This window comes from Podarcis cretensis (genome assembly GCF_951804945.1).
Source record: "Podarcis cretensis genome assembly, chromosome: Z".
In the NCBI taxonomy this organism is placed as follows: Eukaryota; Metazoa; Chordata; class Lepidosauria; order Squamata; family Lacertidae; genus Podarcis; species Podarcis cretensis.
The window spans coordinates 41,359,236-41,372,128 of record NC_137184.1 but is presented as its reverse complement, the minus strand read 5'-3'; the positions used below and the strand labels follow the sequence as shown (position 1 = coordinate 41,372,128).

The window sequence follows — 12,893 nt, the reverse complement described above, 5'->3', positions numbered from 1 at the left end:
CAGAAAAGCATGTTTTAAAAATAAAAATCTAAGACATTATTCTATCCACAACATTAAAAAGAAGACATTTCCATTGCTGGCATTTGTATCCTTACATTGCCTTGAAACTATTTTTTTCGCCAATTTTCCCTTTACTGGCCACTCCACAAACAAATGAACCGAGTTAATCTTTTTCAAAATAACACCAAAGCATGTTTTCTGCAGCTATCTTTTTACAGGTTCATTATGGCATATGTTTTGGTGATTTGGTGCCCAGTCAGGTGTATTTTGCCTCATTTGGATATATGTATTATATGTATTTGTGAGTAGAAAAACGGGGAAATGCTAGACACCTGGAATAAAAAGGCTATTACATGCAAGAGAGCCGTTTTGTGATATATCTGTGTACAGTCCCAGTGTGTACAGGGTAAGCAGAGCGACTATTCTCAATTACTATTGGTAGTAATAGTAGGAGACCTATTCCACTGGCATAGTAAGTGGAACATAGGAGAAGATGCAGGATCCATTTTCGTGGAGGATCTTAATGCATGTTCTATGAATGCCTGGGAGGGAATATGACCTTCCCCTGCTTAGAATCTTCCTAAATTTGCTTTGCTAGGGGTTTATTTAATTTGTATGCTGCCCTTCACCCAAATACAAAACAAAAAGAAACCAATACCCCACCCTACAAACACATTTTAAAAGACATAGGATGTTAATCAGCCAAAGGCTATGGTTAAAGAGGAATGATTTTTCCTGGCACCTAAAGGTGTATAAGGAAGGTGCCAGGCACATGTCCTGGAGGAGAGCATTCCACAAGTGTGTAGCCACTGCAGAAAAGGTCTGTTCTCATGTTGCCACCCTCTGGACCTCTCATGAAGGAGGCTCATGAAGAAGGTCCTCAGAGGATGAAAGCAGGGTCCAGGCAGGTTCACATGGAGAAAAGTGGTCTTTGAGGTATTGCAGACCTGAACCAGTTAAGGCTTTGCAGGTCAAACCAGCACTTTGAATTGGGCCTGGAAAGTAACTGTCATCCAGTGCAGTCAGGCCAGGATTGATGTAATGTGCTCAAACCACTTTGCCCTGGTGAGCAACCTGGTTGCTGGATTCTGCACCAGCTGGTGTTTCCAAACTGTGTTCAGTGCATGAACTACATACAAAACATTGTTTAGTGCAGTCAGGCCAGGATTGATGTAATGTGCTCAAACCATCTTGCCCTGGTGAACAACCTGGCTGCTGGATTCTGCACCAGCTGGACATTACTAATTTAAGACTCTTAATTTTAATGGTTTTATCTGAGTATACACCATACATTTAAGCACATAGCTTCCCCCCCAAGAATCCTTGGAGCAGTGGTTTGTTAAGGGTGCTGGGAACTGCATATTTGTGAAGTGTAAACTATCGTTCCCCATATTCTTTTGAGGAGGAGGAAATGACCTTTAAATCTTGGAGATAGTTGGTACAACTCGGAGAATGGGAGTGATTTCTGTATTGTTTTTTCAAAGCACAGGCGCATGTTGAATACTGTGCTCTTCCAACAGAAATAAAATTGAATCAGGTGTGCTTAGTTCTGGGCTGCTCTAATTATACTTGACATTATATTAGTTATCACCAGAATGTAAGGGTTAAAAGAAATCCATTTTTCCGCTCAGAATATTGCTTTATTTTTGCTGTTACAAATATACAATTTGAACATTAAAGAACAATTAGTATAAAATAAAAAATTCCCAATGACATACAGTACATAGCATTTATTGTTTTCACTTTCTGGATTCACAGGTTTGGGCTAGAACAATGCAGCTTGCAAAATAAATGTAAGTGCACAATTTATTGCTTTCATTACTTTTTTTACAACAGTAAATTACAAATATGGAGAATTCTTTTAAGAAAAGCAGTTGTGGGAATGACTAGGACATCAGTATTGCTGGATTCATATTAACTATTATATTCTCTCCCTAGAGCATTTTATCCTGAATAATTATTTCACTTGAAATTTGTTTTCGAAAAACAAGCAAGCAAGCAAGCAAGAGCAGAGTTTTTAAGGCTGCGATCCCAACTCTGGTGGCCTGAAAATTAACCCCATTGAATTAAATAGGGTTTAGTTCTGAGTTAGGATTGTGTTAATCTTCTCAGGGCTCCCTGTGCATGTATCCTACCTGACTTGCTTACACAGAGGCTAGATTATGCCTGGTATCTATTGAACATTCATTCTGATTTGATAGCTGGGAGGTTATAATGATAATCAACAGTTATCCTGCTTCACTTGCTTGTAATCTTCCCATTGACCTTAAGTCTTCATAAGTCTTCCTGTTAATCAGTATGTTTCCATGCAAGTAACTGCAAAAAGTCAGTAGAAAAAGGTAAAATTGTTGGGTGAGGACTGGGAATGTTGTGTCTCTGAAACCCTGAATTTCTGCCAGCTGTCAGTGCAGCCAATACATATTGGTCCAACTCAGTTTAAGGTAGCTTCCTGTGTTCCTTTTGTATGCAATTTTACTCAAAAATAACTCTAATGGGGTTGAAACTTGCTTGCAAGAAAGTGGGCAAGGAATCACTCAGCAACCTGATAGTTCACCAACATTCGCCTTTCTATTTTCTTCTTCTTAGTGACATTTCACATACCTTTCCTGACCATTTATTCATTTCTCCCTACTGGCATTGGTTGACTCTCACAGCGTTGCTCTTCCTAACTGTTGCATTAAGTGTGAACTATGAAAAAACCTCGGCTTTTTGATCTACCATGCTTAGGAATAACAGACCCCTATCACCTAGCTTTTGTTAATCCCACAGCAAAAGAATAATGTCTAAAGACTGCTTATCCCACAGCAAACTAATAATAAAGATAACAGTACATATTCTTACACTGCAATTCTATGTGTTTTCTCAGGCATTGGTCCTGCTGTGGCCAGTGGGGCTTCCTCCTTGGTAAGTGTGTGTAGGGATGCAGCCGTAATGTCCAGTTTGTGTTCTCTGCAAGACCTCACAGACTACAGTTCCCATCAGCCACAGTCAGCATTCAGTCAGATATTTAGTCTAATAACATCTGTAGGGTGCCATGCTGGCCATCATTAACTATTTATCATGAGCGTACAGATTGTACAGATTGCTCCTGTCTTGCTAGTGCATGGGAGCAAAAAACCATGATTCTTGGCTTAGTTCAGGGCTCACGGTTTGCTTTTCCTATATCAAAACCTTATATGCAAGCCAAGGTTTGCTCTTGGCATAACCACTGTAGTTTGCTTGGAGCCGAACAACTACAGATGCAATCGCAGCCAAGGGTTGTGGAGTTTTTTTCCCTCCCACTTGCAAAAAGGAGGGGAGCAAAACACGAGCAATCTGCATGTTCTCAATGAACCATTAACCAAAACTTACAGTGACACGTGAATGCAACATGGAGAAGTGGCAACTTAAAAAAAAAAATTGGGTGGCATGTGGCAGGTAAGCCCCACCCCACAAAATCAATCACGGAACACAGCACACACATACCATTTGAATGGCAATGCCCATCAACTGGGAGGGGGGAGGACTGGCCCCCTCAAATAATTTATGGAGGGAGCTGAAGGGACCTTTGCCTGTAGGAGTTAGCTCCTTTCGCAGCCTGTATATCTGCTGTTTTTTGTGCGAACTTTGAACCATCAGAGACTTGGGAGAGAAAAGCCACCATCCCTACATACCCTACATAACCTTTGCCACACATCCCCATACCATCCTATTTTCCCTACTGATAATTCTGTAATTCAGGAGGGAAATTCTGCTGTTGCTCTTTGCCCATCCCATAGATACACTCTTATAAAAAAAGAAAAGAAAAAAGTTAGCAAACCAACGGACTGAGCTACATAGGAAGCTGCATTAAATCAAGTCAGACCAATGGTTCATCTGCTAATCAACACTGGCTGGGAATGGCTCTCCAGGGTTACAGACAAGGGTCTTGCCCTAAACATACCTGGAGAATTCGCAGATTGAACCTAGAACCTTTTGTATGCAAAGCGATTGCCCAACTACAGAGCTAAGGCCCTTTCCCAGCCACGTAGCTCAAAGTGGAGGAATCATTTATCTCATTATGTATGCCTGAAGCCTCTGAAACTTTTATATACCAATTACAACTGATGATATTAAATCAACTGAAATTTCCCCTTTTCATTTTAACACTTTTTTTTTTTAAAGCATTATAAAAACAAGTTGGATAAGTGCTGGTGAACACTTGGCTTTCAGTGATGACCATTTGTTAACTTAAAGTAGTTTTCTAAAAGAGAAAGCAAAAGATGGTTTCAGAATGTCAGGGTGACTTGCAGCTCTGCTGGTCCTTTGACTGAAATTGACAAGATGCTAACAGATTTCAAGCCCTTTCTTCACGAAGTACCACACTGATTTCATTGCGGTTTATTTGCAGATGATAGTTTCAACCAAACAAGGGCCATTGCAAGCAAGTTCAGCTAAATATCTTAGGAAGTTAGAGGTTTTTGGCATTTGATGATCTGTCTCCCGAAGTTCACTTTTGTGTGTGTGTGTGTACAACTGCCTGAGGCAGTTCCCCCGACAGTTGCGAGACATCTTTTCGCATCTATTTGCATCCAAATGTCGTGGAAAATACCTGGATGATCTTGGATAAACTCCTTTCTTGAGTCTCAGCAACTGAGTTAGAATAGTGGACTGACTGACTCAATTAACTCAGTCAGTAGAGCATGAGACTCTTAACCTCACGGTCAAGGGTTCAAGCCCCACGTTGGGCACAAGAGTCCTGCCTTGCAGAGGGTCAGACTAGATGGCCCTCAGGGTCCCTTCCAATTCTACAATTCTGTGATTCTATGAAATCACAAAAGGCAGGAACACAAACTATGTGACAACACAACTGGACTCCCCTTCTGCAAGTTAAAGGTACTGCAGCAAATCACAACTTCACAAGTGACCTACAGCCCATTCTTGGGAATACTGAGAAAAGCTGTTGATGGAATACCATTGTCAACACACAGACAGCTACCTAGCTTGAAATTACCACTCGCTGGCAATCAGTTGACTAGGGGACACATCAAGGGGTGGGATCCTGTAGCAAACCAAAGAGCACTTTTAGATACAAATCTGACACAAATAGCAAGAAGGCCAACCAACCAACTGATGGGTGAACCTTTGACTATCCTAGCCATTCCATCAAGGGCCTCAAAATGGCTATCTCCTCCATCAAATTCTGGGAGGAAGATACAGTGTGAAATTGTGCAATAGGAGCAGATGCAAAAAGCAAACAAACGTGTAATTTCATGAAGCAAAGATCACAGCGGGAGGTTTCCGCTTCTTGTAAAACACGATGGAAGAAATAAAAGGGGCATCGCTTTAAGGTGGAGACTCTAACAATGGATATCGCTTCAGCATTGGCTTCCTTGCAGTTGCTTAATCTGGTGTAGTTAGCCGCACTCAGTCAACGCTTCAGCTTGTAGAATAAAATCAAAGAACTTTCTCAGACACCTGAAGTCAACCTGATCAGAGCACTCCAGTATCTGTTCTGCATATTTTAGCAATTAACTAAAATCGTTATAGCTTTGCATAGGTACATAGGGAGTTGCCTTAGTCAGGCTAGCTAGTGCAGTATTTTATGGTTTTGACAAGCATTATCTCTCCAGTTTTTTCCAGTCATACTGCTGAGATAATGCCAAGGACGGAATCTGAAACCACCCGCAAACATAAAATGTGTTACCGAGTCACAGTGTCCTTTGAAAATACATCTGACTGAACATCATCTGAAGGCCATCTTATGGTACCTTGCAGCTTCTGTTCTGGCACATCTCTATATTAATTTTAAAATACTTAATTTCCCCAACCTCCTATTCCCCTCCACCCCCACCCCAATAAAGACTGCTGTATATCTATCTTGGATAAAAAATATTTTGTATCAAGTTTTCAGTTATTATATAATCATAGTATGTAGTACTTTTTATAGTGCTTTGCATTTTTCAAAGTATTGCATGAACTTTAGCTAAGTCACAATTGCACATGTAAACCTGAAAGCTGAAGTCTAGAGTAGCCCAAAATATAAACCCCTGAGAATATAATTTCATGGTGGAAAAACACCAGTGTGTCACTATTGCTCAGACATAATTCATACACAATGCGTATCAGGAGTTTTCTTGTTTTTAAAGGCTAATCAACTGGCAAATTCTGCTGTGTTAAGCTCCCACTGAAATGAGCAGGAACCACCCCCCCCCCTTTCAGCAAGAAGTCCCCAGTGAACTGCGGCCCTTGTTCCTTTGGGTTGAGAAAAGAACATATTTACAGACTTATACATAAATAGCAATTTCTATTGAAACCAGATTATGTCACCAAAAAAAAATAGAAGGAGCTTGGATGCTGCACTTGAAGTAAGGGCCACTAGTGCAAGCAAGATTTGTAGGATCCATCTACAAACACCCCATGTCTGTAAGCAATACATTGCTGTTTAAAATATCATTAGAAATACATTATACAGTAATAGTGTATATAGCAGTGTACTGTCATTACGTATACAAGGTTTCAAAACCTGATAAAAATCAGGATGTCTCCAGGAGAACCCAGCAGTCCCAAATGACTTACGGGTAAAACAGATCACTGGGGACTTCTCCCGGACTTGCCCCGACTGAAAAAAGAATCCAATAAGTCATTTTTGCAGAGAAGTAAAAGTTATTCCTTGTAAGTTCTGAGATGAAGATGAATACTTCTGGCTATGATTTTTCAAGAAGAGCAAAAGGATACAGAACCAATTTAACATCAAGTGGATTTCCAGCTCACAGCAAGACATATATCTACATATTGTTGTCCAGAATGAAAAGATAAAACACTTAGCAAAACAACATTACAATATTTATGTGAAAAGAAAAGAAAATCGAATTTTTCCACAGCTGAAGGACGGTATAATGATGGTAGGGTTCTTGCTACTCCTTGTGGAAAAATATGGAAACGTCTGCAACCGGCTTCCTTTTTACATCCAGTGGGAAAGATCAAACGATATTTCATTCTGATGTGATTTACCAGTTGAATAGTATGTTCTGGCCAAGTGTCATAAAGTATATTTGACTGCTGCCTCCAGACTGCACAGATGCAAAGAACACCTTGAGAAGAAATTTTGGGGGGGAGCTATTGTTACTTTATGTTGATAAGAACATTTTAGCCATATCTGAGACACACACACACACACACACACACACCCCATGTTAATTCAAAGAGATATGCACTTCTTTTACTGTTTTAAAAATACAAAAACTGTCTAGTTGAATCAGACCAATTTCACCAGCTCCAATGTTCTGCATCTAACAGCAGCAAGCCCAATGAACCTTGGTGTTTACAAGCAATACATGAAAGTTTGTCCTAAGGATCTGGCATAAAGATGTGTGCTGCGGCAAAAGGAGATTGAACTCAGTGACCAATACTGGTCCTAGGCATCTTTGTAATTATTATTTTTCCCCTCATTCATTTTTTAAAGGCGTCAAAGTAATGAATCTCATAAGTTAATTACACAGAAGCACTTCCTTTTGTTTGTCATGCTGATTATTATTAAAAGGGCTACATTAATTGTCACTGCATGATGTATTCTCCATTCACACACATCAGAAAAGAAGATACTTAGAACCATTTATCAATGGTTTCAAGTGGGCGGTAGGCTCAGTTTTAAAAGAAACAGCAATTTTCTCAAGAAACTACAGGATAGATATGGAGTGTGGCTAACGTCATGTGTGCACAGGATGGATTCAAAAGCCACTGGTAGGAGTAAATGGTTATGTGCACAGATAGCTCTGAAGTTCAGCTTCTGGATCTTCAGCAACAGAGTAGTCTGCCCAGACCACAGGGCTGTCTGGGCCTGATAGGAATTGGAAGCCCAACAGCTTATGGCATCAGCTTCCAGAAAGCTGGCTTAGACCCTGCTGGACTTGATGGACCAATGCTGTGATTCAGCAATTGACAAATGAGTGTTAATGGTGGTTGATGGCTTTTCAATAGATCAAAGGGCTAGAAGAATATTATTAACTGATTTATTGATTGGACTTATTAGCTGCTTGTTACCCAAAGGTCTCCATGCAATTCACAGCACATTTAAACCTAAGCAAAGACAAATTATAGCATAATCAGGCACACACAACACTCCTACAATTCATTTGCGATTGGATGTTCCCCCCCTGGGACCATGGGGGAAAAGAAGGGCAAATAATAAATTAAAATAACATGACACCACCACCAAACAACACCCCATTAAAATTGGGAAATTTCTCAAGATGTTCTGATTTTTATTTATTTTTTTAAAAAAGGGAAAGGAAATTTGATGCCTTTCCCAAGCCTGAGTGTATTTGTGTAAAATAACAGAAACAGGTTTTTGGATATTAAAACAAGACAAAACAAAACAAAAGACAAAACAAAACTGCAGTTTGAGAGAGATTCAGAGAGAGCTGAGTTGGGAGGTGTAAGCTGAAAACATCTGGGGATATGATCACAAAAAGCAGTGGATCTGCTACTTGCAGGAGTGCTTAAGTTATTCGTGCTCTGCCTGTACATGTGTGAATAAATCCAAACATTACAAAACACCAAGAGGTTGGCAGCGATCTTGGCTTTCTAAAGAAGCCAAACTCAGGCAACATCTCACTGCTTGGAAAAGTGGAAAGTGCCCAACCAGGGCTGTCTTACCCATAGGTGCTAGAGGTGTGGGGCACCCGGGCGCCAGGCTCTCAGGAGCGCCAGGCCGAGAGTCTGGGGCCCGAGAGTTGAGTCTGGGGAAGAGCCTATCTGCCTGTCAGAGTGCTGTGGTGGGCTCTTCTGCAGCGGACGGCTCTGCGCCATGAGTTGGGGGGCGACTGAGCCAGCGAGACACTGAGGCGGCTGGCCGGCTCTGCCCTCCTGCGCACCTGGGACTGGGCAACCGGGGGGCGGTCACCAGGTGGATCAATCATACAGAAACTAGAGGGCACCCCACCAAAATTCCACCTTGCCCAATTCTTGCAGGATAAGGATACTCATACGACCCTGAAAGTGGCAAGGTTCCTGGTCGCTGTCCTTACCCAAAAGCGACGCCAAGGAGCACTACAAGCTAACTAAGGCGTAGTATGCCATTCTATTCTATAGTATTTTATTGTTATAGTGGTGTTTTAGTGGCTGTTTTCCCCACGTGCACAAGTTGTTATTTATGTGTCGTTTTTACCTGTATGGGCCTATGGCCGTAAATAAAATTACTTACTTACTTTGCACCCCGGTGCCACATATCCTTAAGACAGCCCTGTGCCCAACAATAGGTTCCCCTTTGTAGGGATTTTTCAGGCAGGCAAAGGTACTCCAACAATACCTTCTGAGAGCAGAGCTCCCTCCCTCAGCAGCTGTAAACAACTGGCAGCTCCCCAATCTGATGTAGAGCCCTGCCTCTCATGAAGAAGAGAACCAACACAACTAATTGTTTTTCTTACGTTGGCGTGTGATCTTGCAGCGTTTAGCACACGTACCTTATCATTCCTTTCACAAAGAAACTTCAGCTTCTGCGCTTTCTTGTGCATAAACACACCTTCCAGGCTTCCAGTCTCCACCGAGCGCAGTTCAATAGCTTTCTCTCCCCAGCCCATAACTTGGTTCGATTGAAGGTAGGCTTAAAAAACACAAAGGAGTGCATGTTAGTAGAGTAAAATGAAGAAACAAAGAAGGCAGGGAGGGACAAAAAGAAGAAGAAGATCATTGTTAGGGTTTTTTTTTTTAAAGGGAGTTTGTCAAGGATGTGGGAATGTTGTGTGGTTGGGGGTTTTTTTTTTGGTAAGCAATATAAAACAAATAACTATAAACTATACAAATTGTGCATTATGTGTTGAATATGAAACTATGAATTATGTAGACCAGTGAAAGTTCAGACAGGGTGGAGGGTGAAAAGTTACCTGAGAAATTAAGATTAATCATGGTTCTGATTGGTTCACAGTGCTCATGGGAGCACAGAGTCCATTGATGTCAACCCAAAAGCCCAGGTCTGTCCCAATACTGGGATATGCAGTTATTGTAGCTTATAGTGTCCAAAATCACGCATACTGTGCTGGCCATGCAATTATTCTGTTTTATCATTGCTCTCACAGCTGCATGATGCCAGCAGTGTGGCGAGGGGCAAACCATAAAAAAAACAGGGGAAATTTGCAAGCTTGGTTTAGTCCCCTCCACCTACAAGCTGATTGACTCGTTGAAATTAGGCCATCCTGCCAGGCCACTGTGGCTAAAATAGGAGTTGCCAGGCATCCGCTTACAGCATGGTCATGCGGGAAGAAGATGGCAGTGGAACTGGGCTATGGCTGGGGGGCAAACATCACTCCCTGGAGCCCCAGGTGAGCAGAGATTAATGTAAAATAATAATACAGTAATAATGCCAAGTTGCATAGAATGAGCCTGCACCATCGGGACTCTTTATAACTCATAACAGATGTCTTCATTTTCCAGAATGCCTTTATTCTGACCAATCAAAACATCTTAAAATGGTCCTCAAACATTTCAGTTCACCAGAACTCTTCATCAGGTCCAATGTTAAGCAAAGCAGTGTGCAAGTATGACAGGGAAGCTGCCTTGGAATTGAAGCCATAATGTCTGCATTGATCAAAGGTTTGTTCTTGTTGTCTAGTCTTAGAAGGGGTGTGGCTATGGACTGTCTGTCAGAATTTATCTCTGCATCGCACTTTCCCAATAAGAGAGTCTAGAGGATGTCTCAGCTCACTAAGAGTTAGCATTTGCATCGCTTCCTTCCTTAATATGCAGCCAGAGCTTTATATGCTAACAAAGAGAATTTTGGGTTGGTCAAGATTCCTCTCCTTACCCATCTCCCATGTGTGTGGAGAAACTATTATGAATCATGGTTCACCTCCTGCTTCCTTGCCCTAGGCAGGACACTTGAAACTGGTTTAGAGGTACAGTAACAACATCTCCCAAGGTGGAACAGTAAATGTGTTTGCATTGGTATTGTGGAGGAGCCCTTATATTTTTAACTGAATTCTCATTGCCTTCAGCAAGCAGAACTCTCAGGATTCTTTGAGCAAAGGTGTCACAGTGTTATACTAAATTTTCCAGGTTATATATAATTCTCAGGGAGGCTGCAACAGTTTGGGCCAGGTTTCTTCCATTTCTACAGAACAAGGCTATAGTTAGCTGACATTTCTAGAGAGCCACAAAGCATCCTCAGAAGTGTGCTGGCAACCAGAGAAGACGGGATGTGTGTTTCCTCCAGGGCAAGTCTGAACTTGCCTGATCTATTGTTAAAGTATCATGTTGTAGCTTGGTCTTCCTATAAATATATAGCTAACTCTGTTGTTAGATGCTTGAGAATCAGTCTCAGTACCAAGAGATTCTGGATTTCTAACCCAGAAACTTCTGGATGGGTTTGTTTTTTACTACAATTCTCCTGCAATGAAGTGAGATACAATCTAGTTGCCTATTACTCCAGTTTTTGCTGATACAAAATTCTGGACATTTGGAGCACAGGAAACCACCTTACACTGGGTATGACAAATGGCTGTGCAGCTCAGAAGTGCCTACATTGACTGGCAGAAACTGTATGGTGCAGTGGTTAAGAGCGGTAGACTCTTAATCTGGTGAACCGGGTTCACGTCTCTGCTCCTCCACATGCAGCTGCTGGGTGACCTTGGGCTAGTCACACTTATCTGAAGTTTCTCAGCCCCACTCACTTCAGAGAGTGTTGTGAGGGAGGATGGGAAAGGAGATTGTTAGCCACTTTGAGACTCCTTCGGGTAGTGATAAAGCAGGATATCAAATCCAAACTCCCCTCCAGCTGCTGCTGCTGCTGCTGCTTCTTCTCCTTCTTCTTCTTCTTCTTCTTCTTCTTCTTCTTCTTCTTCTTCTTCTTCTTGATTTCAGACAGGGGACATTCCTAGCTCTACTAGCAGATGCCAAGGATTGAACCTGGAATCTTCTGTATGCAAGGCAGATATGCTACCACTGAACCATAGCCTTTCTCTGTGATGACCCTGTTAGGACAATTCTATTTCCTTTGTGCATTTGTAAATTTCTACTTAAAGTAAATCTGTGCATTCCATTCTTTTTGCAAGAAAATAATATGGAACATTTTAACCAAATTTATCTGCCCACTTGTATTTTCAGCCACATTGCTAAGAAAATATAAGAGGGATATGCAAAACTAAGCATGGTTTCAAACTGGAGGGGGGAACCATGCGTTGATATTCCTGCATTGTACAAGGTTAGACTAGATGACCCTAGGGGTCCCTTCCAACTCTACAATTCTATGATCATATCCCTTCCCACTATTTTATCTTCGCTACAATCCTGTGAGGTGGGTGGGAGACAGTGAATGTCCCAAGATTTCCCAGTGAGTTTCAAGTTTCCCCACCCTAATCCAGTGCCTTTAACTACAATATTATACTGGCTCTAACTGTTAAAACTCATTACCAGTTTTGATTTCTTAATGAATGCCGCTATTCCTGATAGTAAGAAGAGGAGACTAAGAGGAGATATGATAGCCACCTTCAAAAATCTAGAGGGTTGTTACATGGAGGGTGGAGCAAGCTTGTTTTCTCCTGCTCTGAAGAGTAGGACTCAAACCAGGATAATGAGAAGTAAAAACTCTCCCACGGATTCCAGAGGTGTTATAGAAGCCATGACAGTAAACTACGATAACTAGAATAAAACGGATATATGCTTGTAGTGTAGATTTTGAGAGGTCCCACTTTTGGATAAGGTAAATTTCAAACTTTCAGCTTCTGTTTCCATTTGAGAGGGGATGTTGTGTTTCTAAAATATCATTCTCTCTTCCTGTCCAACAAAGCCCTGTCTTTTAGTCGTACACCTCTAGAATAGTCAATAAATTAAATACTGGAGTTCTATAATTTTAATTTCCCTATGGAGTCAAGTTTCCTCATTCCAATTACTAAATTGGCTACATACCTTCTGTCAGCTTAAAATGAGTAAGATGGGTTTTC

General features: G+C 41.3%; 1 protein-coding gene and 1 long non-coding RNA gene across 3 annotated transcripts in view; one reads left to right on the top strand and one right to left on the bottom strand.

The window, feature by feature from the left end:
- The first annotated feature begins 881 nt into the window (after positions 1-881).
- LOC307208310 lies at positions 882-4,135 on the top strand. Its single transcript, XR_013835065.1, has 2 exons — positions 882-2,296; positions 2,340-4,135. It is a non-coding gene; the product is annotated as an uncharacterized lncRNA (long non-coding RNA).
- Positions 4,136-6,782: 2,647 nt separating this feature from the next.
- Positions 6,783-12,893, bottom strand: part of NRK (Nik related kinase) — a 122,653-nt gene continuing 116,542 nt past the window's right edge. For both annotated transcript variants that reach the window (XM_079962646.1, XM_079962647.1), the window contains 2 exons: positions 9,423-9,562; positions 6,783-7,052 (listed from right to left, as the gene is read on the bottom strand). In XM_079962646.1, coding sequence (XP_079818772.1) covers positions 6,969-7,052; positions 9,423-9,562 — 224 coding nt within the window. In that variant the 3' untranslated portion in view covers positions 6,783-6,968. The remainder of the gene's footprint in view (positions 7,053-9,422; positions 9,563-12,893) is intronic.